Source organism: Cyanistes caeruleus, chromosome 10 (genome assembly GCF_971803275.1).
Source record: "Cyanistes caeruleus chromosome 10, bCyaCae1.hap1.1, whole genome shotgun sequence".
NCBI lineage: Eukaryota > Metazoa > Chordata > Aves > Passeriformes > Paridae > Cyanistes > Cyanistes caeruleus.
The window spans coordinates 21,845,208-21,872,007 of NC_141710.1; the positions used below are offsets into that span (position 1 = coordinate 21,845,208).

The 26,800-nt window shown below is 43.4% G+C and overlaps 1 protein-coding gene across 1 annotated transcript in view; it reads right to left on the reverse strand.

Moving 5' to 3' along the window:
• The window catches only part of LOC111933310 (uncharacterized), a 186,863-nt gene extending 161,587 nt beyond the window's left edge, over positions 1-25,276 (reverse strand). Inside the window, exons 1-4 of the mRNA XM_086843258.1 lie at positions 24,826-25,276; positions 12,257-12,391; positions 11,503-11,612; positions 9,974-10,078 (exon numbers count right to left, since the gene is read on the reverse strand). Of these exons, the coding sequence (XP_086699384.1) occupies positions 9,974-10,078; positions 11,503-11,612; positions 12,257-12,391; positions 24,826-25,253 (778 nt within the window). The 5' untranslated portion in view covers positions 25,254-25,276. The remainder of the gene's footprint in view (positions 1-9,973; positions 10,079-11,502; positions 11,613-12,256; positions 12,392-24,825) is intronic.
• Between the last annotated feature and the right edge of the window lie 1,524 nt (positions 25,277-26,800).

Consider the following 26,800-nt stretch of genomic DNA (forward strand, 5'->3'; position numbering starts at 1 on the left):
GGAAAAATCATTTACACCAAGTTCTTATTCCAGCCTGACTTGTAGAGTATTTTCATTTGCCTGTGGAGGTTCTAACTATTAGTTTTAGTTTTGCAAGGCTCAAATTCTCTTTAAAATTTTCAATTTTCGATTTATAAAGGCTGAAATAGATCAACAACAAAATAATGAAAATATAACTTAAGTAGTCACATACTTTTCCATAGCATTTCAGCTGTGGTAGTCTATTACTGACATATCATTGAATAAAATGACAAAGTGAATTTTTAATTAAGTGAATTTTAGCACATGTTGAGCGTTCTCCCATCCCTCCCTGTTCCAGGGATGGTGCTTTCCTAAGATTGCTACAGAAATACAAAAAATTCCAATAAGGAATGTTTCCTTCCTAACTTGCTGAGGTTAATCACACAACCAGTGCTTAGATTAGATAATCTGAGACTTTTATTTACGAGTAGTCTCATATTTTTGGGACTGCATGCCTGACATATCTGAGCAAGAGCCAGCGAGACAAAAAACAAACCTCATCCTGCAACCTCCCTGGGGAAATCTTTATTCATTTTAATACTTGTTCAGTCAGCTGTCTTGGTGAATGACAAGGTTTTATCTCTAATGTGAATGGCTTCGAAGGCTACTTGCATTATCCATTCTTCAGCAGCTGCTGCTGAAACCACAGGGTTGCAAACTTATAATTAAATCCAGCTGCCACTGCTGTGAGTTCAGTTCTATCAAGTGAGCAGCAATGCCTCGTGGTTGCTGGCAAGGTTCTGCCTCCCTTTCTAGACAATGCAATTAACTCTTCTGCCCCTTTTAGATGAAATAAATATCAGCACTGAAAATGCTGTTAAATGACTGTAAAATGGTATTTATGCTGGAGAATTCTGCTGCAGTCATTACACCTGAGAAAACAAATTTCTAGGTGGGTGATGGCTGACAACAAACAGCTCTTTCCTTAAAAGCACTGAGAGGATGCTCAAGGAGACACAAGGCACAGGATGGAGGGAGTTTTCTGTAGAAAAAGTGACATGATACACATTAACACATCTACTCTTAAGCCTTAAAACACAGCCTCTGGCATAAAGCACATACCCAGGCCCAGCTTGAGAGGATTGCAGACAAGGTCTGGAGAGGAACAGGGACAGGCACCACAGGCTTTCCTTTGATGCTAAAATAATTTTTAAAGGCCACTGTTCCTGGCTTAAAATAGATTTAGAGGTACCAGAGCAGAGAAGTTGTAGATCCTCCTTCGTGGGGGTGTTCAAGGACAGGACTTGGAGAAACCTGGCCCAATGGAAGGTGTCCCTGCCCATGGCAAGGGGTTGGAAAAAGATGTTCTCTAAGGTCCCTTCCAAACCTGTGATACAGTCCTGACTGAAGAGCTCAACCCACACGTTTCTAGAGTCTCCTTTTTCCCTCCAACAGTGCAAATCTGTTCATATCCCTGTGTCAAAGTGTTTAGGTCAGCAAAAGCAATTAGCTACCCAAATCTGACTTTGTCAATCACAGTCCTTGCAGTGCTGCTCGAGGCAGCTCCTCTCCCTCCCCTTCACAAGAAACATTGCAGTGACAATGCCTCAAGAGCATCTCACGGCAGGAGCAGCAATCAGCAGTGACACACTGATGCCACTGAAGTAGAAAACAACAGCCAGCCAGGGCTTGTTTGTGGAGGGTTCCCCTGATGTTTGTGCCTCTTTGGAAACACACATCAGCCCAAAGATTTTTGAGGATGGGAGGGAAAGTGCAGCAGAAGTGTTTGACCTCTGACTCAGAGAACAGAAAGCTGGAAAAGGGGAGAGCTCTCTGCAGACAGGACAGTGAAACACAGCAACCACCTCCAACCTCGCTCTGAAAAGCTACCAAAACGCAATAAAAATATTCTTAAAGACATAATAATCTGCTGGATACTCTGCCAAATCAGTTAAAATTCCATGCTGTCTGGATGCTTTATGAACACAGGGGTTGCATCCAGAGCTCCAGAAGTGCTGCATGAACTGGGTGCTGGCAGAGCTTAGCCATGGTACCTCGGGCTAACTAAATTCATCTGCATTACCTGATCAGATTCCTTGGGATGCAGCTCAAATCCCTGAAGCAAACCCAAATAAATCTGCCCACAGCCACACAGAGGCCATGCAGGTGTCATGGAATAGAATCCAGATGTTTCTGGAGACTCCAAGTCTGCTCATTCACCTTTTGTCAGTGTGGGAGGGAGGGAGAATGAACCTGCACAGCGCCTCTGCACAACGCTCAGCTTTGCTGTGACTTGCAGCCAAATTTCCTCACCCAACAGCAAATAAATGCCAGCAGGCAGACAGCAGCTCTCCCCCTGTGATTTTTTTTACTTTTTCCTCTTGCAGCAAGCCCAAAATAAACAGCCTTTTTGTGGCAAAGACAACAGGGGTGAATTCTCTCTCTCTCGTGGTTATTCTGAGGTTCATTTCCTTCTGACATATTTGTTTGCAGCTGCAGCTCTGCTGTCTGTCTACCTGTCGCTTCCTCCTCGTGGCTGTGGAGCCCAGGCAGAGCAGAGCCTTTCAGCAAGATGGGCTGATGATTATATCCTGTCAGACCTAGGACAGAGCCAGGCAGCATTTTTCAATCAGCGTTTTTACCGCTCCCGTTTTAGGATGGCAACGCTTTCATTCCTCACAGCTTTTTAGTGGCTGCTTTGAAGGGCTTTTTTATCTGGAGAGGTAGATGTCTTGCTGGTGATGAAAGGTGTTTCTATGGACAATATTGGCAAAGAGCAGGTGGGTGTGAGGAGGGAAGCAAAGAAGAAAGAATGGAAAGTTTGGAGGAAGCCATGCTTTCAGGTTTTTTGAGTCCTGCCTAGGGTCTTGCTCACAACTGGAATCAATCTCTGAATCAACTGTTATCTACCATCAGAACAGATAAAGCCATTTTATCTCAACCATAACTTTTTTCCTTGAGAGATTACAGACCTCCTGCAGTGATCTGTGCACTGCATTTGTCTTCTGCAAATCTCTGCCCAGAAGAACATCCAACTCATCTTTCTCATGGGTTTCTAACCAGCTCCAGACTTGTGACACTTTATTTAAGGTCCGATGTTACCTTCCCGTTAATTTGTAGCTGTATACATCTATAATTTAAATATGCAAATCCCATTTTGTTTTAAGCATCAGGAGACCTGTCAGTTGTCAGCAGAGTACAGGAGACAGATTACAGATTACATGTGTCACCATGAGACCAAAGCTTGTCAGGAGATGACTGTTTTGATAGACCTACGTGATGAGGATGACATTGCAGATTAGAAATAGATTTTTTTCTTAATACTCAAAATAATATATTTTTTTTCTCTTGAAAAAAGAGGTTTCATTAAGGTTTAGGGGTTAAAACAAAAAAGTCAAGCAGTGCTTTTTTGTTTCTCAGATTTTCAAGGCAATTATGTCACTGGAGTGCTGAAGGACTAAACCCTCCAGTGAGGCCAGAATCAGCTAAAAGGCTGCAACTGAAGACTTTACTGCATATAAATCTTCACTAAATTTGCTAAACTGCTCATAAACTGAAAGAAAAATACATCAGGTTTCCCCCCTCCTCCCTGTGCTTCAGGAAGGGCCCAAACTGGCTGTGTAGATGTCGAGAGGCTTCGCTGTCCCACCTGAGGCAGAAAAGCAGCTGTGGCAGCAGCTCCAAGGTCAGCAGGAGCAGAACTGCAGGAGAAGAACCCGGGTGAAGGCAGCAGTGACAGCAGGACAGCCCTGCCAAGCCCCAGCTGACAGAGGCTGATGACACCCTGGGGATTACACAGGGACACCAAGCTGCATTTGCTGTGAGCTCACCTGATGGCAGCACCAGGGAACGCGGAGGGATGCGCACTGAGGGGACTGATGCACTGAAAGCAGCAATGTTTCCATGGGAAATGAGATACCAAGAGGGGAAATCTGAAAAGGTCATCTTCATTTCAGACTATTTTTAGCCAGGGCAGAGTTGTCCAGACGACTGAAGTCGGGCTTTAAATCCAAAACCACCTGAAGTTATAAAGGGGTATTTTTCAAATGCATGCTGGGCAGCAGAACACTCTTAACCCTGAAGAAAAATCACCTGAAACAGCCTCTGAAACAGTTTTAAATGTCTGAAATCCACAGGGTAGGAAAGAATTATAGCAATGAGATAAATATCTACTGGACTCTCAGATCACTTCATCGAAATCAGCAGCTTCTGCATTTGCAATATGAGTTTGCAATGCAATATTTGCAAATGTAATTTGCAAATACTATGAAGGTTTAAAACCTACACTATGTATTCTTTCACTGAATCAAACCAATTTGCTTTAAAACTGGGTGAGTTTAGAGCAGTGGCTACATCTTTAACACAAGATCAAGCATTGCTTGCTGGCCACAGCCAAAAGTGGAGACATTCAAGCACCATCATGTGAAACTGCCTGACACTGCTCGAGTTTCCTGTGTGCTTCACACATGACAGACAGAAGGGAAGTGCCACGGTGTTCTTTTAACTTCTGATGAGATGAAACACGTCAACACACCTTGTTAGCTCTGCTTGCTGCTCAAAACACACCCATGTTTTCAAATTTTACTCCTTGGAAGGGTTTTGGACGCTCCAAGCACACAGCACTGTTATTACCTTGACAAGTGCTAAGAAAGGGCTCATTACCCCAGTCCCTAATGCAGAACAAGTGACTGCAGCACATCCCCAGCCTGCAGGATGCTCTCAAGCTGTCAAGAGCTCACTGTGGCTCCTTCAGAGCTGCAGGAAGGCCCAAAAGCATCTCCACCTTCCTGTGTGCTGCCTGCCAGCGCTTCTCCATCACAGGAGAGCGTGGTAGCCAAGAAACAGCCACAGGATTGAAGGATCACAGCTCCTGGGAGTCCAAGAGCAGCGGAGGAAGCACAGAACCAAGGGTGCCACGAGGAGAGAGGGGGATCACGAGGTTTCTTTCTGCCAGAGCACAGGTATTTTCCTACCCTGAGCAGCCTCATCAGTCATCTCAGCTTCCCTTGCCATGACAGGCTGGCATTTTACTAATGACACTGAGCCATTTGAAGCAGGAGAATAACTGTGTTGGAACAGAATTAAAACCAAACTTGGTGTCTTTCAGATATTGCATGCACTAAACTAGAGCAATCTGAGCATAAATTATCTCTTGTGCCGTCCTCTTCCACTCTCCCCATGGGTTAATGGCAAATTTTCAAGTTAAAAAGGTTGTCTTGGGTCAGACTTTTGGGGGACTCATAGCCAAAAGATGAAAACAAAATACCAAAACCCCTGGCACAACAAGGGCCCAGATATCAGAACTAATTTGCCCCCACAAATATTTAAACATTTTATAGTTTCAGTGGGAAACAAAGATCCATGAAAACTGAAGACATCCCTATGGGCAACAGAACCATGGGAGCTTTCAGCTTGTCATTTGCTATTTTAAAGAAGGAAAATTTGTGGCATTTGTTCATGGATTTACACTGCCCTTGTGTAGGCCTTCAGCCTCAAAGAAGAAAAACTTCATCTCTACAAGAGACCAGGATGGCAGACAGGACATTAATCAGAAGTTGTATCAAACAGGTCTTTGCAGCAAAAAACATTTCCTAGAGGGAAATGGAAGAAAATTCTTTTTCACAGTGAAAGAAAAGAGTATTTTTATTTGCAAGAAGATATATCAGAATTCATGCCATTTTAATCAATGGCTTCAAAAAAAAAAAACAACCAAAACACCTTTGTTTCAAGCAGTTTTATAGTGTAAACTCTGATCTACCTGATCCAGAAGGTGCTGACATTTTTGTTTACCATAATCTTTATATAGTTCAATATCTTAATAGTGTGTGACCAGAGTGAAGGCAGAGATTGACAGCTAGTCAATGAACTGATGAATATCTCCCTCATAAGCATTTCATTTAGCTACCCAACCAGTGTGCATTTTGCCTTTATATACACATTCCAATGCTATTATCTTACACTTAATTACTTGGGTCTCAAAGCCCCTGACGAAGGAATGAGCCACCATTATCAACATTTCACGTACTGCAAAGGCTGGGCAGAGTGGGGTAAAATTTGCTGAAAGTTACAGCACTAAATATCCAAGGTCAGTGGCAGGTGGAAAAGAAAGCTCTTATCAGGTGAGCACACTGCTTCTCAAGATGTCTTACTGCAGCCTTTAATAATCTGCATCAGGCACTGCAAAAAACTTAAAATTCCACTTGTGTGACAGCAAACATTTGTGTAAAATTTGAATCTATTGACACTTTATCTGTTAAACACTGGAATATTGTATTCAGCTTTCTTTAAGGAGGACAAACACCATGTCACCATGAGATGACTTTCCTGACAAGCCTTCACTGGTCATTCCTCAATTATTTTAAAACATCTTCCAATTACACCCATTGTCTCAGATAGACTCAATTGTACTTATTCTTTCTTAATTATGGGAGCCTCTTGCAAAACATTAATCATGCTCAGATTTTGTATCAGTCAAGAAATTATAAAGCCTGTTCAGTTCTCACCCTGGTTTTTTATTTTATGTTTTAAAACCCATCAGGAGGCACTCAGTAAAACCAACAGCAACTTGAAATTTGATGACAAAACAGTTAAAGAGTCAAAACTAACCCCTCATTTTCCATTGAGCAATCCTATGTACACGAGGAGTAAATAAATACACCCTTTTTTGTAGAATTTGGAGTGTTTTCACTGGCTGCATGTCCAAGTAAAAGTCCCAGGGCTGAATTAAAAAAAGTAAATGAAATTACTTTACTTCCATGTCCAGCTCAGGTGGCCACCAGGCCTTGAACAAGATTACCAGGACAACTAGTGAATATCAATGACACCAGCATTGCAGCAGGATTTATTCTTGGCACTGGATTTTGCCTTCTTTTTTGTTACAGGGTTTCCCTCCCTTTCACTGGGACAAATGGGGATCACAAGTTCCAAACAAGTTAAAAAACAGAAAGAAATGCAGCTTGCAAGTTTACATTGTAATTGATATAAGTCTATTATTACAAGACAAATTGCAGCAGACAATGCAAGAGACAGCTCAATCTGTTACCCAGTCCCTGCAATGGCTGTATGAAGAACTCGACCATTTCACTCATAAATCTTCCTCCTAAGTTTTCACTGCTGCTTGTATGGGAAAAATAATAAAAACTATGGAGTGACGTGTACAAGGGATGCAGTAACACATTTCTAAACACAATTACATTAAATTTGTTACAGGAGCCCTGACCCTTTCAGCATCTAATCAGGAACATGTCGTGTCCCAGGCTGCAAAAACACCCCACCATCCCTTTAAGAAGTCATTAGCTGCTATCATGCCAATTGTGAGAAATCATCTCTGCTGAGATCGCTGTGAGGCACTGGGCTGTCATCAGCCACTCTGGAGGATCCATCACAAACTTTCTTCAGGACAAAATTCCATTTCCAGGACACTGACCTGCTCCCTAACTCAACAGCAAATACAAACTCCACAGGAAGAAGATTCCTGAGATGTACATTCCCATTTACTTCTTAGAGCAATGAATTTAGTGATATTTTTATAATAATTTCTTGTCTCTTGTCTGGAGCTCACAGCACCCAGCAAGGAGATCATGAGAACCACTGCACAAGTAAAACTTCAGAATTAGCTGCCAACGCTGATGAGAGAAACAGAAGAAAGGAAAAAAGATTGGAGAGGGGGAGATATAAAATGGGAAACACGAAATGATTTTGCTCAATGAGTTCAAGGGCAGCTATGAAATGCCTGTGGCTCCTCCTCTGTCAGGAGGCCACAACAGCAGAAGTGACAGAAGCCAAGATTACAGCCAGGAGCGCCGAGGGGCAGCTTTCTGCCAGCACCTTGGGGTCTCACAGCCAGCTGGAGCCTCCCTTCCCCTGACAGCCCCAGGAGGGGCTCTGGGCACTCCTGGCAGCTCAGGGACAGAGTCTCCAGGCACAAGGACATGGCCCCTGCACCAACAATCCCCTCTGACAGCCTCACTCACATCCCAGCACCAGCTTTGACATCTTATAGCACGCACTCCAAAACCAAACTGGCTTCCCTGGCACCCATCCCTTCTGCTGAATCCTCAAAGAAAAAGATGCTGGTGGAAGAGATCCCCTTTTCCTTTTGGGTTGGCAGGAAAACAGTCAGATTTACAGTCAGGTCTCACAGACAAGTAGGGAGGAGGGCACAGACTAAGCTTAATGATAATTTAAACCCAGAACTTATTGATTAACGCAGCCACATTAAATCCAAGCTACTTTAAGAGCAATATTCCAACAGCAGCCAGGAAACCTAGAGGCTATGGCTGTTAGTCTCACAGTACAGTTCTTCTTCCTTTTGCTTGCACAAATATGATACAAACCTCAAAAGAATCTGACTGGAGGCACCTGCAACAGTGAAGAGGCCTTACACTCTAAATTACCTTGCTTTTGTTAGGCAGGTGAATGGTCCATAGCATTCTTCCTGAAAGAAGGTTTCTCCCTTCAGAATTCAATTTATAAACTTACTCCTGCCAGGCTGTGATAGCAGCTGCTGTATAAACCTGAAAATGATGACTACTGGAATTCCATTCAAACCTCAGGAATCAATAGAAAGCAGACAAACGACCCAAGATAAAAGTTCCACCCAAGTGCAAAGAGCAAGGACTGCAGGATCCCTCTCATTGTTTTTACAGGGGCTGCAGTCACCATCCTGTGAAATAGAGACTGCACAATCTCATTTCAGCTTGAAAACCTGACCTGTGCTATCCACACACTGCACCCACACAATCTGCCTGCTGGGAATGCCTCAGTTCCACTGGTACTGCCAAGCAGAAGGAGCCTCAAAAGACAATTTATAACGGCCAGGACAATTTATAATTTGCTGAGATATATTCCATTTGGTAAAAGCTTTTTGTAAGGCCTTCTTGGAGACTGTGATCCTGCTTACCTTGAAACAGCAGCTCTTCTGTAAGTTAATCACAACCAACCTGCCTTGGTGTCACTCTGGCTCGTCTCAACTCACCCACATAAACTTGTTTCTGTGGGCAGTAAAGAAATACCCAATCACAGCTTAACTGAACTAATATTGTCTGCAGGCAGCACCAGCTCCATTGTAAACAGCTCTGCATTTTATTTATTGTTATAGTCCTTCTGACTCATACTGCCTGACAGACAAGCCAGGTGAGGACACGAACATATTAGAATTTAAAAGGGAAAAAAACGAAATACTTAAAAATCTGCCTTCCTTTGAACAAAGCACAATATGCTTCAGTTGAAAAGGAAATTATCATTTGCCTAATACAAAAGAAATCCTTTGTCCCAATCACAGCCTACTCTGAAGGAATGACTTTCTTTCCTCTCTTAAGAAGCCAAATGGATGCAGTTCTGTAATTTTGGAGAGCTTTACACAGTGTGTTAAATTACAAGACAACCCATTGTGGGTTTATCAAATTGTGAGCCAGTGTGTGAGACAAAAAAGATTCTCATTGAGAGTGGGTGATAGAGTCTAAGTCACACAGAATTTGGTCTATAGTATGCTAGAACACAGTGAAATGAAAGATTGGTGCATATATTATTCCAGGAATACTATGAAATATTTGGTAGTGAGCTATAAAACCTTCCTACTCTGAGATGCACTAAAAAAAAAAACCCCATGAACAAATACAGGGGTTCATTTGCTGCATTCTTTGCCTACTGCCCACCTGCTTTGACTCAGAATTTCCTCTCACAAAGGTAAAAGCAAGGCTGAGAAATTCAGTAAGAGCACCACAAGAGCATTCAAGTTGAGAAGCCATAGCCAGATATTCCACTGGACACCACTGGGGATATTCAGTGATGTTGTCCACCAGACACTCACTCATCTGATAGCAATCAAATTCGATTTTCATATTGCTTTGTTAAAATTCAATACCAAAATAAATAAATAAAGATTTAAAAAAAGGCAGCACCTTTAATTTTACATCAACATTAATAAAATATTCTTGTTTTAGAGATTATTGCTGAAGATGCATTTTATCCAAGCACCAGGTGCACTTGAGACAATTTCCACTGGACTCACCATACTGGCAGCGAGGGCCCTGGAATCCTGCAGGACACTGGCACACCTGGGACCCTTCTCCAGAGCATTTCCCTCCGTTGAAGCAAGTGCCAGCAGTGCAGAGCACTAGAGCACACAAACACAACAGGACAGGCTATTTTAGTTCTTTTTGTGCCAAGGATCCTCCAGAACAGAGATAGTCCTGTTGCAACATGACCTTCCCAACAAGAAGAAACCCAGGTTCTTATTGAAGGGCAAAGGACTTGGTATCATAGGTGTAACTACCTTGTTGATATGAGGAAATTTAATAAAAATTAGGTTTGGGTATTGCAGTTTAATCTGAAGGTGCTTCAGAGGCAGAAGGCAGGACTCAAAGCACTGCCTGAATCCAAAATAAAATAAGAAAAACTGCCAGACAATAATGTAGGAATGGTTAAAAACCACTGATGCACTGGGAGATATTATATATGTGGAAGGGAATTACAATTCTTCCCTTCCTCTAACACAGAACAGTTTTATTTACAATAACTCAAATTCCACATGCTTGAGCCAAACTTGCAAAGAGTATCAAATATAAAAGAGTAATTCAACCACTTTGGTGCCTTAAAGAATTCAAAGCAAGTCTGCACTGCTCTTTCAGGAAGAAAATTTCATTTTGCCACTGGTGCTCACATACCTTAAACTCCTTTACACCAGAGATTAAAACACAGCTTGTAAACATATTTTTGACTTCTAACAACTAAACAGGTGCACACTAAATATGTAGATTCAGGCTGAAACTAACAGGAATACCTCTCAGGCTTGTTTTTGTTTTTTAACTACAAAGAGACAACCATAAAAGCAAGCTCTTCGAATGCATACCCTGAAGTTGGTATGAAGATTAAAAAATAAATAAGAACAGATGCTAACTTTCATATAGAAAACACAATTACTGACTAAACAGTAACAAAACTAAACACTGAGTAGGTTGCCATCTTCTCCTGATGTCTTGTTAACAGCGGCTGAAGCGCTGCCTTATCATTTCAATTAAATTCCATCTTTCAGGAAAGCATCCAATCAGGATCAGAAATTAGTGAGAGAAACAGGTTCTCCTCAGATGGAGACCCACAGGGCAGGAACAGCTTCCATGAACTTCAAGGAATTGCTTCAATGGCAAGAGCAGAAGTGCAAATGCCAAAACCAGTGAGACCCCACAGTGAGCTCTACACCCAGGGAGCGAGTTCTTCACAGCAGATTTCTCTGCATCATTTGGGTAACAGCAATAAATCTGGTTGGCCTGTCAAAGCCAGGCTGGCACAAAAATGCTGCAACAACTCCAGTTGGAGTTTAGACTGTTAATCTAAACTGTTTCACTACGTGGATTAAAATTAGAGCTCTTTGCTACTTTTATGTGAGCGCTTTTGGATTTTTAATGGACCTTCATGCCCCCATCACCAGGGAAATCCCAGTTACAAATCACAAAACCCTTGTGTCTGGAAGTGGGGATTCAGCAGGAAGGCAAGGCCTGAGGGTGTCACCTCTTGGTTTGCCCCAGGTTTGTCCCAACTCACAGTGCAGACAGCCGCGTTCGTTGTCGCGCTGGGCCCAGCCGGGGCAGCACTTATAGACGGTCTGCTGCTCCATCCTGTACACCTGCTTGTAAACCGTGTAGTAGCCAGACCTGTGGGGCAAGGAAGGTTCAGAGAGCAATCACAACTCCTGTTCCACTCAGCCCCACCTCACCAGCAGCACGCTGTACTCCTGTGTCATATTTATCAGACATTTTTATAGCCTCCTTTGGAAATTCTCATTAAAAATAAGCAAATGTAGCAAACTGCATCCTGGGAACATCCAATGGCTCTGATGTGCTATGTCCACGTATTATTTAGAAGAATTTGTATTCAGGCTAGTCAAAGGTAACTTTTTTTTCCCCCCCCAATCAATTTTGGGTTTAGCTGTTGGGGGAGTCAGATCTCCCATCAGTTCTAAGAAAGTGACAGAAACAGAAAGAAGTTCAATTTTTCAAAGTCAATGACTTGACAGCTGGGCTTCACCTGAACAAGAACAAGACAGGAACATTTTCTGATAGTGTAAAATTCTGAATCTAAAGCCAGCCACGAAGCTCATGAGCAACCCAAAACACATTAAAAAGTCACATTTTCTACTCAGTAATAACAGATTTCAAGCCAAATCTCAGGAGGACACTATGCCCATAACCACACACTTCAGATGAAACAGTTCACAACTCCTCTCACAAAAAAGTTAAAGATCTTGCAGAAAAAGATTAGCAACAAAAGCTGTTTATAACAATAGATGATACATTACCTTCTCTCATAGCTCACACACCACCTCCCCTTTGTGCAGCCTTGTTTCCACATCTTGACCATCCTGCTGAAGGACTGAATGCAGGGCTCCTGGTGTCCCACCAGGGCCAGCTCAAACACTGGGCACACATTTGGCCTGGGGGGGGAAAGAAAAAGATCATTTTTATTTATAACACCAAATTTAGACATCTAGAGAAATGCACATGAAACTATGCTGTGTGTAATGGTTTGAAACAGGGTTTTTACTGGTGTTTGAACACGCTGCAGCTCCGAGATTTAGAAGGCAGCATGTGAACAATGTACTGAAACTCAGGCTCCACACAAGTCCATGAAAGATTTACCACAGATTCAAGGGCAGATAAGATTTATCTAAACTCTTGCTAGGGAAATTGTATATTCTGTAAGAGCCCCCCTCGCTATCAGTCCCCTCAGGGAAACACATGAAATTCGTAAGAGGAAGGATCCTTGTTCTCTGCTGATTATTCCTAAAATAACAGGACCAAAATAAAAGCGCTGCTTTGGAGGATGATATGTAATCTTCATCCTGCTACCTAGCCAGAGTTACAAAAATAGCAGGATTGCAGGAGGTATGGAGGGTCATAAGAAAGGTTACATTCTGATGGTTTTGCAGAGATTTTGTCTGCCTTATCCCGATTTCTTTGCCCTGGTATAAATCAGGAAATTCTGCGCGACGGAAAACAACAGCATCAAACATTCAGGGTCTAACTAAAACCATAAAGCATGAGGGGTTTTGTCATCTTTGAAGGCAGGAACCTGTTGTGACATGAATGAAACTAATTCACTGATTTTTTTTTTTTGAGTAGTTTATAGATCGTTAGTGCAATAATTTAATCATCAATTCCCCAGGACAGCCTGGTGAGGCTTTGCAAGCACCAGCCTCAATAACCCAAACACAGGGGGGAACAGGGACCTTCTACACCCACCCTGGCAAAAACAGCACTCAGCAGGTGTGTCCTTCCCCAAATTTCACTCAGAGTCCTCTGCAAGCTGGAGGGTGCTGGAGTAACACCCTGTCACACATTTCCTGTCCCTCATCACAGGTAGAAACAAGACCCTGTGCTAGAAAACCTGGGGGTGGCACTAATAAAAGAGCAGCTCTAGCCCAAGAGCTGCCTGGCAGCTGGTCATCATCACTTACACTGGATATTGTTAACATCTCATCCAGGATTTATGGTGCTTTTTATCTCCGAGGCTCCCTATTAAGCCTGAACACCGCACAGGGTAGCCTTGCTAACAAGGGAACATCTTTCATCCACAGGTCTTCAAGTAGTTTACAAATATCATTAAATTAAGGCTGTGCAGAACGAGAAAATACTACAATCATGATCAATGTTACTGCAGAGCTGAGCACGTGGAAGGAGCCCTGCCTGGATGAAATCCACAGTGCTGAGAGTGGGATGTGCAGCCAGGTCTCCCAAAGGCACCACAGCTGCAAGGGAATGCCTGGGACATCCTCTCAGGGTAAAGAGGACCTTTGCCCAACAAGGACACTTCAGGAGGAGGAACAGACTGAAACCCAATGCCAACAGCCCTCAGGAATCCAGGTAGGCCATGTAAAGGAAGTTAGGAGAAGAAAGCTCACAACTGTAAGCTCTGGTTGTCACCAAGGGGAAAAAAAGTAAAGAATCCATTTGAACTGGAACACCTGGCCTTGACAGAAGTCTCTTTCCTGAACTAGAATATCTGTTTCTCCCAGGCTTTAGAGCAAACATCTCCATCCTCCTAAACCACAGGGCCAGTGGACATCCCTCCATGTTCTTCCTCCTCCAATGCACAGTCCATTCTCAATACAGCTCCATATTTCCCATTCCCCAGGTCTGCCAACACATCAAAGCAGAACAGGAGATGGTCACAGCCCAGTTGCAGATTAAATTCCTCAAGATTCCCCCACATTCCCAGTGTCACCTCCATTACTTTGCAACCCTCCCCATGTGTCCCAGCTACCCCTTCCCTCCAGAATCACCTCCCCACTTAACACATTTAGCTGAAGTTCAGAGCCATTGTTCCCAAGCCATTCTTAGCACAAAGTCTGCCATTTGTTTCCCATCCAAAGAAGATCTTTGTGTGCCCAAAAACTTGTCTATTTTTTTTTTTTTCCTTTCCATTACGTCAGTTGGTCTAATAAAACCCTTGCCTTACTTAGCAACCATGCCTCACTTAGCAGGCTTTTTAAAATGACTCTCCCTCCAGTGAATAGAACATCATGTTCTGATAATTCATGCATATCTCCTTTTATTAGAATTGCCTAAAACTTTCCAGATAAAGGTACATTCATATGCATCGCTCTTCCATAAATAAAAGAGAGGAGCTGACAATTGTTGCAATGACACACTGAGCCCATCCCACAAGTTCCTCCTCATGTGATATTGCCATGTTTCCAGGAATAGTAGTATTGGCTTCTAGGATATAGTTAATGGGAACAAATGACGCTCACAGAACATAACAAGCCAGCAGCAGAGTCATATGTTTTTGAAGATTTATTCAAAGTAAGTCATTCCTCCTTGATGCCCTTGGGATAATTTAAAGGCAGATATCAAAACTGCTGAAACACTATAATTAAATTGCAGCAATTGCATAACATGTAATCCTGTGCTGGCAAAGCTGGGAATCAAACATGCCCTCTTCAACAATTCAGCATCTTCACAGCTCCCCACACACACAGTCAACACGGCAGTTTTTAAGCCATCTGACTCACTTGATACCTCCAAACTTCAGAACAGCTCCTGGAACCAGGCTACAGCTACTGAAGGCACAGTTTCATTTGTGGAACTCTGCTAATTGGAGGCCACCCGGGACTAAGCTGAACCCTCAAGTGGATGGAGCGGTGTATTAGAGAGCAGCTCCTGTTCTACTGCCCTGCCCTTTGCATCCAGCAGATATTCCTTAATGGGAGTTGAAGTGTTAAAACAAGCAAAAGACTCCAAGGGATATTATGGGCCACGATTTGATTGATACACCGGCCCCTTGAAGCCTTTTTGCACTGGTGCTCTGCGCTAGCCAAGGCTAACACCAAGGCTATTATTAGCTTGTCAGTCTGACTCAGGCAAGGCAGAAAGCTCTCTTAATATTTGCATTAGGAGACTGCCCTTTAAACAAAGACACCCTACACACTCCCAGCTCAAGACTTGAGATTCTAATGAACAGATAATTAGACCAAAACGGAGCAAGAGCAGCATGGGCTAATCATATGGCTGTGGTGCCCGTGAACCGCCGCGCAACGGGAGAAGTTCAGAGAAAATTAAAAGCATCTCCAGGCGGGATGTAATTCATTCCTGTGTTTGGAATTTTAAAAAGAAAAGGAACAGATCTACCACAAAATCACACAGAATGGTTTGTGGTGGAAAGGACCTTAAAGATCACCCAGTTCCAACCCCTTGCCAAGGGCGGGGACACCTTCCACTATCCCAGCTCCAAGCCCTGTCCAACCTGGCCTTGGACATTTCCATTTGGAAAGGTCCTTCACATCTCTGTGACAGGGATATTTTCTTTTTCTGCCAACACCTGGAATGGTGAAGCAAATCTCTCATTCTACCCATCTATTTTTCCCCAGCTCAATACAAGAAGCTAAAGGTAGGTAGATTTAACAGTAGCGAGAGAGCAAACACACATCAAGATGTCCCTAAAGATTTCTTTCAACAGCACAAACTTTAAATCAAAACATTAACGAATACGAATTTGGCTGTCTGATTTCAGGTCTTTCCACAGAGACTCTGTGAATGACACCACCTTCTACACTAAGTCAGACAGCTGTTAACATCCCCCTAAAAATGAGATGTTGCAGCCTGTGTTGCCTCAGCTGCCGAATTTGCAGCCTGAACACTATTGATCTTCCCATAAATCAGTCAATAGATGAAACCTGTCATAAGGAGCAACTCGCTGGAATCCTGTATTTTCAAAACACTAATTGGTTGCTGCTTCTTCCCCTTATGCTGTTATTAAAAGTTTAGAAAACCACAGTCTGCTTATCCAGTTTTAGTTTGAAAAGATCAAATAAGAGTTTTCTTAAGGGAGCCAAGATTACAGTCAGGGCTAAATTCCCCACTGCTGTGATGACTGTTTTTGCACTAGAAATACACTGATGTTGATGTGAAAATAGCTGTACACTGCTACAGAGGATTTGGTTACAAACTTTTCAGGTTAACTGTCTGAAACCCCTCACACCCCCAGCATCCCAGCAAAACATCACCACTGGCTTGTAAAAAAGACCTCTGGAAAGAGAAGGTGGCACCCTGAAGAAACACCTGGCACTGTAGAGGAGAAACAGCCTGCAGCATGATGTTGGATGGATTGAAAGTTTTCACTCTGTATGATCTCAGTTGGAAAGGAGAAAAAACAAAATTTTATTTCAACGCAGAAAAAGAAAAGTCAAATCAGGAAATAGGCCACAGAAACAAAAGGTCCAAAGAACAAGTTATATATATTTGCTTATATACGTAAATTTTGTCTCTAGATACATATTGCTTAATAATCCACAAAGGCCAGAATGACAGAGGAGGCTTTTATTTTTTAAATTGCAAAGCTCCCCTTTCCACCCTTAATCTATTTTAAGGCTCATTTCCCTGATAAAATTAATCAGCACTACCAGAGACAATTAGGACATCCTGCTCCCTTGACCACTAATCAATCCCTGCTCTCTCCTGATCCTGTATCAATATTTGTGATGTTTATAGCCCCTCTGGGACATGGATTGTAAGCACCAAGCTCATTTAGATTAGGTCTCATTATCACTGCTGTTCTCTGGCTCTGTGGATGAAGGTCCACCACACAAGGCTCCCCTCATCCCACAGGTTACTAATGCACTGCTGGGTCTTACTCACATCCTCCCTTTGATTAGATGGAGCAGCTAAATAACATGAGAGTTCCTTCAGCCTTTGTGCCCTGCATCTAGATGAAGAGCAAATCAATAGGAGATGATTAATTACACACTCAGCTATTATAACAACAATAAGATTTTTAGTTCTTGCCGCTATCAAAGTGCAGCGCCTGTCGTTTACCTTCTACTTAACCATCCTCCTCCCTCCCCCAGGACAGAATCATCTATTTGGGTTGGCAAGAAAAGCAGAAGATAAACATGCACATCCAGATCGTTTAACCATGATTGGCCAAGCCACTTTTTTTTTTTTTTTTTCATTTTAAAATCATGGAGTGATTTTTTTGTTCCTTTCTTTTAGAGTCACTTAGACTCAATCCCCAGCAACATCCAGTTTTACAGTTTTGTTTACTACATCCAGGAGAGCAGCACTGCCAGTGACCAGGCCTGCCAAGCCCCAAGCAGAACACTCAGCTTTACAAATTTAAGGACCAGTGTTACAAGGATCTTTCTCTTAATTAGAGAACCATATGGGATATCACATAAAGGAGGCTAAGAAGTGTCTTGATAGGACATTCATGGCTGGGTTCCTTTCTCCCTTGGACTGAGACTGACAAAAAAAAGGCAGTTTTCTCTTGTTTGGATTTGGTTGTTTATTCTTCTTTTATCTGCATTCCATATATACAAAGCACAAGGAGCTACATGGACTAAGATAGAAAGGTGGAAAATGGCTAACAAAGATCTCCTTCAAGGTCTTTTATATGTCTGTTTACCCAATTAACAAATGCCAAGTTATTTTTCTTGGTGACCCAATGACCCAGCACCCGTGTGCTGCACTGGAGCATTCTCTATCCAATCACTCATTACTACTCAAAAACCTCTAGAAGAAGATGAAGAAGGAAAAGAGACAACACCCTAATTCCTCCATCTTGCCTCTTATTTCTTAAACAAGTTTAAACCTTTAACTTTCTCACCCAGTGACTTAAGAAAACCCTCCAATTTACACACTTACACTCCTAGTTTTTCTATTTAACAGTTGTTTTCAGGGTGTTATATGAAATTCATTGGATGTCAGAGCCAGGTATCAGAGATAAGGGCACACACTCTGTGCCCCTGACTCCAACAAAGAAGTAGCTGGCATGCATCCATTGTTAAGGCAGAGCAGACAAGGGAGCAAAACCCAGACTAAATTGAGGATGTACAAGTGTGAGATCAGAGGGGAAAGCCCTGAGTAGCAGCAGCCACCTCCAGGAGTGTGTAACAGGTCCCCCAGCAAACCTGCCAGGTGCACACACCTGAGCTTCCTCCAGCAGGAAGGCACAAAGGGACCTGATGTTAAAATATTAACATAAAAATCATTCCAAGTGTCACACCACTTCATCACGAGGAGGGAAAGCTCACTCTGCCTTACAGCAAGTGCCACACTGTTTGACAATTAAATGAGTTAGAAGATACTGAAATCCTCAGCTCTATTTCAGCAACACTTTGCTTTTTTGGTGGTTGCCAGATTTTAACAGTTTCAAAGCAAAACTTTTTTTATTTTTTTTAAAGCTTACTTTTAAAGTAACATGTAATATATAACTTCCAGTCAAACTGAAACAAATATGATTCCATCTAATGTATGCAATATATGTAAGAAAAATCCCTACATGCCAACATTTTAGGTGTTAAAATATTCCAAGTCTTTTACTCCCCTATAAATCATTAGCTTGGTACCAATGTCTATTTTTTTGAGGGGTTTTGTTTGGTTTGGGGTTTTCATTTGTTTGCTTTAACATTAAGAAAACTTGGTTAAGCTAAATATTTAATTGATTTTAACCACAGAAAACTAACATGCATGCATTAGTGGATTAGTGTTTAGCAGTGGCAAACTAGAAGGGGGAAAAAAAATCTCACTTTATATCTTTTGGATTAGAAACTTCTAAATAGCTCACAGTTCCTAGAGTTACTCTACAGAGAGAGATGGACAGGCTTTGACACACAATTACAAGATATAAAATGTAAAGATGTACTGATGAGAGAGGTTTTTACAGCTGTATTTTTCACCATTGATGGTGCACTGGTCAGGCAGGGAGAGCACCAGCAATTACAAACAGAAGGGCACCCACTGAAGAGTCTCCTGAGGGCTGAGGTGCACAAAAACTCATTTCCTATAGAGGAATATTCCAACCTGAGAAGACCAGGCCCAAAATACACAATTGTTTCATAATTTATGGGGATTTCTTCATTAAAAAACAGTACAGAGCACCCTATAAAGCCTCTCCTCAGGCACATCCTGAGATATTATGCTAAATTTTCAATATTGAATTAGGTTGTGTACATGAAAACATGATCTGGGCACAGAATTCTCTTCTAAACAAGATTTTGTGCCAAGTTCTGCTCTGGCTTACAAAGGAAAGCCAGCAAGGTGTTTCTACTAAACACCAAACCAAGCATCAGCACTCTGACTCTACACACAAATCTTCATCCCCAGGCCAAAGGCACTGCAGTGTACTCAGAGTACACATTAAAGCCCACATCATCTCACAGCAAAGGCAGAAATATCAAGTTCCCCTCCAGAACAATTAATGATTAGTTTTAAAGCTAGGCTAGCCTGGAATCCAAAGCACAAACTACATATGTTCAGTACATCATTCTCAAATGCTTTGATTTCGTAGTAATGAAAGGAAATTTCTTTCTCCTCAGAAATAAATTAAAAGCAATAGATTTGAGAGGGAACGTAAGCAATAACAGGCTTGAATTTCAGAGGAAGGAAATCTATTAACTGTGTTCAAAGAGAGAAGGTATTTAATTGGTGAAATAACAGGAGTCTGCAATATGGGCTGTTAACCCTCTGGGAGCCAAAGCATCACTTCCATCAAAGTTCTGCTAAAAAGTCACCTTGAGACCAGGTCTGCCACCACAGATAATCTCATTCATTCTCCTCACCAGGGGGTTCCTTCAAATTTATTAAAAATATTCTACAGTCAGTCATACCCAGATCACGGCATGCCTGGCACGAGGAAAAACAGCCAATGCTGGGTATAATCAATACAGAGGAAAAGCCAAAGTAAAAGCCAGGCAATTTTCCCAAGAAATACTGCAAAAACACATTTCAAGAACATTAAACTATTGCATAAATAGCTAAACTATAGCAATGTTCCCTAACAATTACACCTGAAGAAACCTGAGAAGTTTTTTCCTCTCAGAGTGTATTTTTGGAGAGTAATGTGAGAAGTCAAATCCCATAGAAAGTGAAGGGGCATTCCCCTTCAACTTCTTACCTTAAATGTGCAGATTTAAGAATCATAGAGTATGTGTAAGCTACTGTGACTATGAGCAGGAAATTTCTAAACCTCTTGTGAGATTTAGAACCATTTTATGATGTCTGTGATACAGACCCAGGAATTTCTAAAACTGGAAAATATTTACAGTTCAAGTTCATCTTTGATAAATATAACAACTTCAGGCTATCAGATTTTATTATCCTATCTTGCAGCTATTTCAGGGTTTAGGAGAAAGGCTTGATCTCATTTTTCTCCTGAAGAGCAGAAAAACGTCATAAATCAGGAAAAGTACAGTACCACCACGACACTCATTCATTATCTTTAAGTCTCCTGGTAGTGAATATACCGGGGCAGAAAAAGAGGAAAAGAGCGCTTTGCCATCTGTTAAAAGACTAAATTCAAAATTAATATTCCTCTAGGAACTGTGAAACAGAAGCTTTAAGTGCAAAGTCTTGAGAAATGGGATTCTGTGCTGTAACGCTGACCAGCGTGAGCTCTATCTGGTGGCAACATCCTGTAGTGCACAGGCTAAAAAGACTTTTTGTTCAGTGTGATGTTCACAAAGATGAGAAACATCTCAGTCCTCAACAGCAAATTAAAGGATTGAGAGGGGGAAAGGGATGAGGAAACGAGGGGATGAAACCACCATAAACTTTTATGCCAAAGCATTTAAACCATGCTTACTAAAATCACATTATCCAAGCCTCAAAGGTTGGAGTAGCTGCTGTTCAGGGGTAGTGAGGGTTTACTGTAAGCCCATGGATTCTGGGCAGACAGGAATGGGAAGAAGGGCTTGAGGTTTCAGCTGGAAACAAATTAGGTAAAATTCAGTGGCCTGTATCAAAATCTGTCAAATGACTCAGTGTCCAGCATGGTTTCAACCAAGGTTTAAAGAGAACCACTTCCTCTCACTTGATGTACAAATTTAATACAAAATTAAATATGGTAGAAATTTAAATGCACCACTAGCAAACCAGGTCTTTATTTTCACCAGAAAAACCTGCAAATTTTTTAAACTGCCAAACCTCCAAGTGGGAGATAACCCATCCAAAGAAATGGAAGGAGATTCCACTACATTATTCAGTTCAGATCAAAAAAGTAAATGCACTTTAAACCCTTATTTAATGCTAGGAAGACAACCTTTCCTCACACCTGCAAATAGACATCACTGGAGAAGAAAATAAAGTATATTGGCTAAACAGCCAATACACTGAGACAATTTCTCACCAAGAAATGACTACATAATCTCCTTTTCACATCATTTGGACACTATTATAACAAAATTACAGGCTCCAGGTTTAAGTTGCATCTCCAGATACTTCATAGAAGCATTTCTCACTTTGTTTTCTGCGCTGCATACCAAATATTCAAATTGACATGCAATTTGTTCCGCTGTAACAATCACAACTAGGAGGCATCTCCTCATATGGAAATGCTTTGCACAACAGCAGTCAATTCTTGACACACATTCCATCAAAAAAAAAAAAAAACAGGAAAAAAGTGGACTTTGCCTTTTTTAATTATACCTTAAAAGGAATTCTTATTTATGTCACTTGAAAATAGTGTCACTGCAGCCAACAGCTGCTACAGCTGGAGGGCCAAGTTCACTCGAGGTTTGCAAATGCAGATATCACATGGATGTGAGATTTTGCTTTTGGGAATGTGATTTATCAGGAGGAGCACAGGAAAGCTGATAGTGCCCCACAGAATTGAAGGAGCTGGAAAAAGAGTTACTCAGGCAGGAATCCAGCTCTGCATCCAGGTGTTCCTTGGAATGCGACCAGATTGCTTATGGATAAAGTGAAAATATGCAGGTACAACATGTGAGCGTGAAGAACATGAAGAAAAACCCTAAGCAAAACAGTTTTATTGCAAGATTGGATCCTCTAAAAGCAAACCAGCCCTTTTAGATGTCATCCTGGACCTGCAAATCCACAGAGCCAGTCAAGGGGCTTAATGCTGACAGGAACAAAGCTGATCCCCTGGATTTTTCAAAGGAGTCCTCACTCGTCTCATCTGGGAACAGAAGAATCCATTCTTGAGTCCTGTCCCAGTCCTAACTCTGATATTTATTGCACTAAAGGGGTTCCCAGCACATAGCTCAGAACCACTCCTGCCTCTGCTCTGTCCTACATCCCTAACTAGGAGCAGACATCTGAACTGCTCAAACTCCCAGGGGAGTGTCTCTCTAGGAGAGGATTTACCACTTCTGACAGCAAATCAAGCCCTCTTAGCTCCCATTTCTGCCCTGTCCCAGGAGCACCCCCTGATTTCTGTGAAGTAGATAACCACACATCATACTTACAAAGTCTTACACAGCCCAGTTTTGGGCTAGAGAGCTCACTACAAAGTGTTAAAAAAGTGCTTTTTATCACGAGACATGGCTAATTCCTCATTTAAAGGCCAAACATGCTTCACAATGAAAATGGCATATCAGTTCTCTGGTCATTCCAGAGCTCTCTGAAGTTCTATTAGAGGATCATCCAGGGCTAATTGTATGGAAAAGCAGTTGATAGAAGTATCTCCTCATTCTGTAATCTGTTCTACATTAAATCTCCTCAGGGGGCTTGGAAGTAGAACACCAACATCCACACAGAACCCTCACATTTCTAGCTGGGAGCAAATGCTCAAGTTAGCAACAGGATGAAAACAATTATGAAGAAATCCTGTATAGCCTCAGCCACATAAGATCTCAATCAAAACAACAGCAAACACCACACTCAGCATGGCATGTTCCAAGGGATACATTTGCTGTTCTGATTTCACTGACTGCAGATGACCAACGTCAAAAGAACAAACCAGAATTGTTAGAAAAAGGTGATTGATGCAAAGAATCCTCCTGGACATTTCACTGATTCTTGGTGAAAGCTGGCAGACTCACTCCTAAAGGCTGGTGACATCTTACATTTCTGTTTACACCACAGGTAAAGTCCCTAAATAGCAAGAAAGTTTGGAGTAATACTAATGCTTGGCCCAGCCTGGGAAAAGCAGGAAGAATGGCAGTAATTTCAGGAATATAACTCCTGGGAAAAGCACTGAAGGTTCTGACACAGATCTGGGGTTTGGGCAGCTGCTCTGGATTGCTGCTGGCTGACAGTGCACTGCTGCTCCCAGAGACTCCAGCCCAGCAGCAACATCCTCACACAGCATCGTTTCCAGAAGGGAATGTTTCCTCTGTTCTTTCAGCGACACAGTCTTTGAAAAGGTAAAAGCAAACAAAAATTGTTTGGAGGCAATTCACAGTTCACAGCACCTCCAGCTTCAAAAGTGCAGAATCATAGTTATTACTGATGTCAAATGCAAACAGATTAATGTAGGCCAATGCTATTCCTCCTCCTGATAGAGTAATTGCTCAGAAAGAGAGCACAAAGCGTGCCTGAAAGAAACACACAGCACTTTTAACAAAGGAAAATGTTTCACCACAGAATGAGCTTAACTTCTCTAAGCACTGTGATAGATACTCCAGCAAAATGGAGTAATACAAACCACCTTAAAAGCACTTCTGGTAAATATCGTGTAAATGTGGATTGCATAGAAAGGCAGTGAGCAATAGGCTGGGAAATCTCAATTTTCAGACAGAGTAAAGAACTAAACTGAAAGCAAATACAAGACATTAATTATGAAAGAGCGGGATGAAGTTGACGAAGATAAAACCCAAGAAGATAAGAGTGGCTAGAAATTAGTGTATACAGACATTTGAAAAGGCTATTGCCAGGTTGCTTAGAGAGGGGGGACCAGGGAGGCGCAACCTTCCTTAAAACACAAGACAAGAAAGATACACAAGGCAGGAAACAGTTTCCAGCAACATTCATTTTCAACACGCAAAAAAACTTTAACCACAGATTTCCTGCACGCATCCAGCTACTCTCTTTTAGAATCTGACCAGAAAACCACCTCCGGACACAAGCGTTGGAGCAGAAGGCATTTGTTGCTCTCGGAGAGCCCCCGGAGAAAGTTCCGCGTTCCCGCAGCAGCCGCACACGTGCGGCCCCGGCTTCTTTGTGCCCTTCCCGCACGGATCCGCAGCCTCGTCCTGCAGCTCTCCCCGCTCGGGCTCGGCCCCCCGGGCTCCCCAGGCTGACGGCGAAGGCAGGAGCAGCCCCGGGAGCTGCCTCCATCCCCCGCGGCAAAGCCGAGCCGAGCCCTCCCTCCGGCCGAGCGGGCCCCGCTCCCAGCGCATCCCCCAGAGCTGGGGAGCCGAGGGGCGCAGGAGCCTCCCCGCAGGGCCGGGGGCGGCGTGTCCCGAACGAGCTGGCCCCGTGTCCCGAACGAGCTGGCCCCGCCGAGCCCCGTGTCCCGAACGAGCTGGCCCCGCCGAGCCCCGTGTCCCGAACGAGCTGGCCCCGCCGAGCCCCGCACGCACACACACTCACATGGCCCGCACACTCACTCACTCACTCACTCACTCACTCACTCACATTCCCCGCACACTCACATTTCCCCCACACTCACATTCCCCGCACGCTCACTCACATTCCCCGCTGCAGCCGCGGCTCGGCGGCCAGAGCGCAGCCCGGCGGGACGGACAGCAGCACGGACAGCAGCACGGACAGCAGGATGGACAGCAGGATGGACAGCAGGATGGACAGCAGCGCCTGCCCGGCTCGCATGGTGCTGCCGGGAGAGGCAGGATGGAGAGGCAGGATGGAGAGGCAGGATGGAGAGGCAGGATGGAGAGGTAGGATGGAGAGGTAGGATGGAGCAGCAGGATGGAGAGGCAGGATGGAGAGGCAGGATGGAGAGGCAGGATGGAGAGGCAGGATGGAGAGGTAGGATGGAGCAGCAGGATGGAGAGGCAGGATGGAGAGGCAGGATGGAGCGGCAGGATGGAGAGGCAGGATGGAGAGGCAGGATGAAGCAGCAGCAGCAGCAGGAGCGGCAGCAGCAGCTCCCAAAGTCATTTAAAGCGGCGGCACAGCCGCGCCACGGGCGGGGCGGCCCCGGCCCGGCCCCATCCCCGCCCCGGCCGTGTCCCGGGAGCTCCCCTCGGGAATAGCGCTGGAATCCCGCCTGCAAAGGGAGCTTGTCCTGCTCCGCATCCCCGCTGGGAGCAGCTGGCGGAGGAGATAAGCGGAGGAGGCGAGCAGGGGCTGCTCTCGGTGTCCTGCAGGGATGCTCAGCCCCAGCCCCGCTCTCCCGTCGCTGCCGGGATGCCGGGCTCGCTCTGCTGCGCTGGCACAGACGCGTCTCGGCTGCTCTTTATTTCCCCTGCTCCTTCTTTGTTCGGTGCAGGATGCCCACTGCAATCATATCTGAGCACTTGCGAGGGGTAACCGTGAAAATAAACGCATTTAACATCTCGAGGGAGGGATAACACCGCTGCTGCTGAGAGTTAGTGACAGCAAGAACATAAAACTGGGAACTGAGGAGTGGTTTTTAAGTCCCAGAGCTGCTTGCCATCCCCTAGACCATCCTCTCATCTTTATGATCTCTCCAGACCTTTATTGCTGTCAAAAGACAACTCTTTCCCCTTTACTGCTGAGAGAAGGGAGACCAACTGACCTGGAAAGGGAGCTGTGCATAGTAGCAAACAAAAAAAAAGTGTGTAGAGCACACGTTAAGCATTTTATGCTCCAGTGCAGGTCTCCGGGTCCATTACACCACGGTTTCCCTCCCTCCAGAGAGCTGTGACTAACCAGGCACTGGGCTGTGAACAGCAGATGGGCCCTGAGCCAACCAGAGCTAAAATCTGAGATTCCTTTCCACTGCCATGGAATGGGCTTGGTCTCCACTTGCTCCAAGGCAGCTCCTGCACAAATCTGTGACAGACACAACTGGATGGCTACACCAGCATCCTCACCAGCCAGGAGTCAGCCTCTGTTTTACAGAGCATTAATCTGTCTCCCTTCCAGCCCTGTAATGTGATACACACACTTCTCATTTTACACACGCTTTACAAGTGGTTTCCTGTATGGTTTTTATTTTCCAAGGCCTTTGCTGAAGTAGGTAAACATTTGCCATTCATAACAAGAAGACTGGTTTTATATTGTTCATTGCTTTGAAGCTTGCATGGACATGATCCCTTTGAGATTTTATCAACTTTTTCAGGGGGAAGAAAACAGACAGCCCTTATCTGGCCTTAGAGCAGAATAATTGTACCCAGAAATTTCCAATGAATGGCTCAGTCTTTCTTGTGTCTGGAGTAGTTTTAACTCCACAGAACCTTGTGTTGAGCTAATCTCATTACCTCCCGCAGAGCACATAGTTTTTAATCATTTTATTTCTTAAACCCCAGAAAATCTTTCTTCATAAAATAATAGACATTCATTATGTCAAGGCTGAGTCTTCATTATGTCCTGTGATGTCATCCCAACCTGGATTATTTTCAGGATCACATCATGGCAAAATGGATCCTCAGTTGTTGGGGTTTTTTCCAGGAGAGGTAAATTAGTCCTTAAAAAATACTTTAATTTTTTCCATCTTAAGGAACTTGAACTATTCAGCATTG